This window comes from Castor canadensis, chromosome 14, assembly GCF_047511655.1.
Source record: "Castor canadensis chromosome 14, mCasCan1.hap1v2, whole genome shotgun sequence".
NCBI lineage: Eukaryota > Metazoa > Chordata > Mammalia > Rodentia > Castoridae > Castor > Castor canadensis.
In genome coordinates, this window is record NC_133399.1 from 40,788,292 (window position 1) to 40,790,742 (window position 2,451).

Genomic DNA, 2,451 nt, shown 5'->3' on the forward strand with positions numbered 1-2,451 from the left:
AACCTCAGCCCACGTGGCTGGCGCTTGGATCCCCGCTCGGCGCTGACTGTGACATCTCCCTGTCCCCCTCTCCATTCCCGTCCCCTCAGGCCTGCTGGGTGCAACGACCTCTCTGGTGGCACCAGGCTCCAACCCCGATCCTGGGTGGCTTCCTTTGTGACACTGAATGGTGCGACCTGGCTGGCCGTAGTGCTCTGCGGAGTTCAGGTGGCGGCAGGTCCTCACCAAGGAGCCACGTCCCCAGGGATACCACATGGGGACCTCACACCAGGGCCATAGCCAAGGGAGAACCGCAGAAATGCACTAACGAAAAGACATCTGGGTTTTATTTTAAAGGGGAAAAGTGCCGTGCGTGGCGCCTATAAACCCCAGCTACATCAGGAGGCAGAGATAGGGAGGGTGAAGGTTCGAAGCCAGCCTGGGCAAAAAGTTTTGGAGGACCCCCCGGTCCCCATCTCAGTCGGTAAGGTGGGAGTGGGGTGAGTCTGTCTGTCACCCCAGGTGTTCTGGACGTGGTCCAGGCTGGCCCTGGGGCAAAAGCTTAAGGCTTCGTGCAAAACAAGGGCTGCAGAAGTGGCTCAAGTGGTAGAGCACCTGCCTGGCAAGCATGAGGCCCTGAGTTCAAACCCCAGTGCCGCCAAAAACAAAAAGAAAAAGGGTAAACCACTAATGCACAAATCCAGGAAGGGTGAGCAGCCAGTGTCCCCAGGTCAGGAACATAGACATGCAGCTACCTTTGCCTGTCGCCCACAGCGGCCCTGGAACCCTCCGTCCGCACCCAGCTACCATGTGTCCTCCACTCACTGAAGACCCGGGGGATGTCCGGGGCTCAGCTGGGTTGCCTGAGCCAGTCCCAGCCAACCTCCTCCTCCTAAGGCAAAGCAGGTGCTTGAGATCCAGCCATCACTTCTGCATCCGCCCAACAACAAACCCATTTTATTCTCCAAACACTGTCCCCCTGCCCCAGATCTTGCTGGCCAGGGAGTGGCTCAGGAGGGCCCGGGGGACCCATCGGAGGAGGAGGACAACACGTTCTCAGCCGCCCCTAGGGACGTGGTGCTGCAGTTGGGCCGGGGCCCAGCTCTGGCCAGTAGCTCCAGCCTCCTGGAGCGCAGCCGAGCCTGGATGGCCCAGATGGGGGGCGGGTGCCCCGGCAGGGACGGGTCCTCGTCCCCGCAGCTCTCGGTGACGGAGTCGGAGCTGCCCCGCGTGCTGGCCACCGACTGCTTGCACATGGGGCAGGCGCGCTGGGCGGCCAGCGAGAACCAGGGGTCGATGCACCTGCAGTGGTAGGTGTGGGAGCAGGGCAGGATCTTCAGCCGGTCCCCCTCCTCGTACTCGTCCAGGCAGATGGCGCACAGGTCGCTGTGTCGCGTGAAGGTGCGCACCTGGGCCTTCTGGCCGGGCTGCGTCTTGGTGGCGGCCGTGCGGCTGGACCAGGCTCGGGCCCAGAGCCACAGGCGTCGCAGGACCATCAGGGTGGACGCCAGCAGAGCCAGCGCGCGGCCGAGCACCCAGGCGGCGGCCAGCACCGGGTGACAGTCCAGGTCTGGGCAGGGCGGGGCGTCGGGCAGCAGCAGCACGTGGGCCGACTTGTCACAGCGCACAATGACCCTCAGGTCCTGCGACGCGGCCTCGCCCACGAACACGGCGGGGATGGCGATGTGGTGCCTCAGGTCGTCGTATCCGTGCGCCATGCGCACCAGGCCGTCGGAGCGCACGTTGTGCACGATGGCCGCCTCAAAGCCGGCCCGCTGCGCGTGCAGCACCTTGAGGTCGAAGGCGCAGTCGTAGCGCCGGATGAGCGCGATGGCCCCCAGGGAGCCGTTGCCCAGCCGCGGGCCCTCGATCGGCTGGCACGCGTTGGCCGGCCTGGCCTCCACCAAGTAGCCGCGCACGCCTTCGGGGGACAGGGGGACCCCGAACAGGGCCGGCAGGTCCGCAAAGTCCACCGAGCTGGAGTTGCCACGCAGCACGGCCCGCACCACCGCCTCCGAGCGCGCCAGCAGCACCGACAGGATCAGAGAGGCCGCCACCGTCACCAGGCCTGGGCCCGGCCCCCGCCACCCCATGGCCACCCCAGCCTCTGGCCGCAGGCACCTAGGTCCCGCCGGGGAGGACGGATGGGGGACCCTCGGGCATCTCCAGGCCACCCAGCTGCTGGTGGCCAGGATGCAGGTGCAGGTGGCTAGGACAGGGGATGGCAGGCGGGGACACGTGGCCACTGGCACCGCGGTGGCTCTAGGAGGAACTGGCTCCTTGGGGTGGCTCAGCCCACATGGTGCCTCCAAAGCCCGGGCTTAGGGTGGCTGCCCCAGGCTGCCTGTCTGCCCGGTGAGGCTGAGGCCAGCAGGGCCCAGGGTTCTGTAAGTCCCCAGCCTCTGTGACATCGCCCTGTGACATCCCCTGCAGTGTTCCCTGGCTGCCCTGGCTGACACAGCGCTCCCGGTG

General features: G+C 66.3%; 1 protein-coding gene and 1 non-coding gene across 2 annotated transcripts; one reads left to right on the forward strand and one right to left on the reverse strand.

The window, feature by feature from the left end:
* The first annotated feature begins 563 nt into the window (after positions 1 to 563).
* Positions 564 to 640, forward strand: Trnaa-ggc (transfer RNA alanine (anticodon GGC)). Its single transcript has one exon. It is a non-coding gene; the product is annotated as a tRNA-Ala (tRNA).
* Positions 641 to 989: 349 nt separating this feature from the next.
* On the reverse strand, positions 990 to 2,072 carry Znrf4 (zinc and ring finger 4). Its single transcript, XM_020172382.2, has one exon. It carries the CDS (start codon positions 2,070 to 2,072, stop codon positions 990 to 992), a length of 1,083 nt encoding a protein of 360 aa, XP_020027971.1.
* Positions 2,073 to 2,451: the final 379 nt, after the last annotated feature.

What these genes read in the sequence shown, in the direction of transcription:
- Znrf4 (XM_020172382.2), bottom strand. Translation starts at nt 2,072, where the DNA reads ATGGGGTGGCGGGGGCCGGGCCCAGGCCTGGTGACGGTGGCGGCCTCT.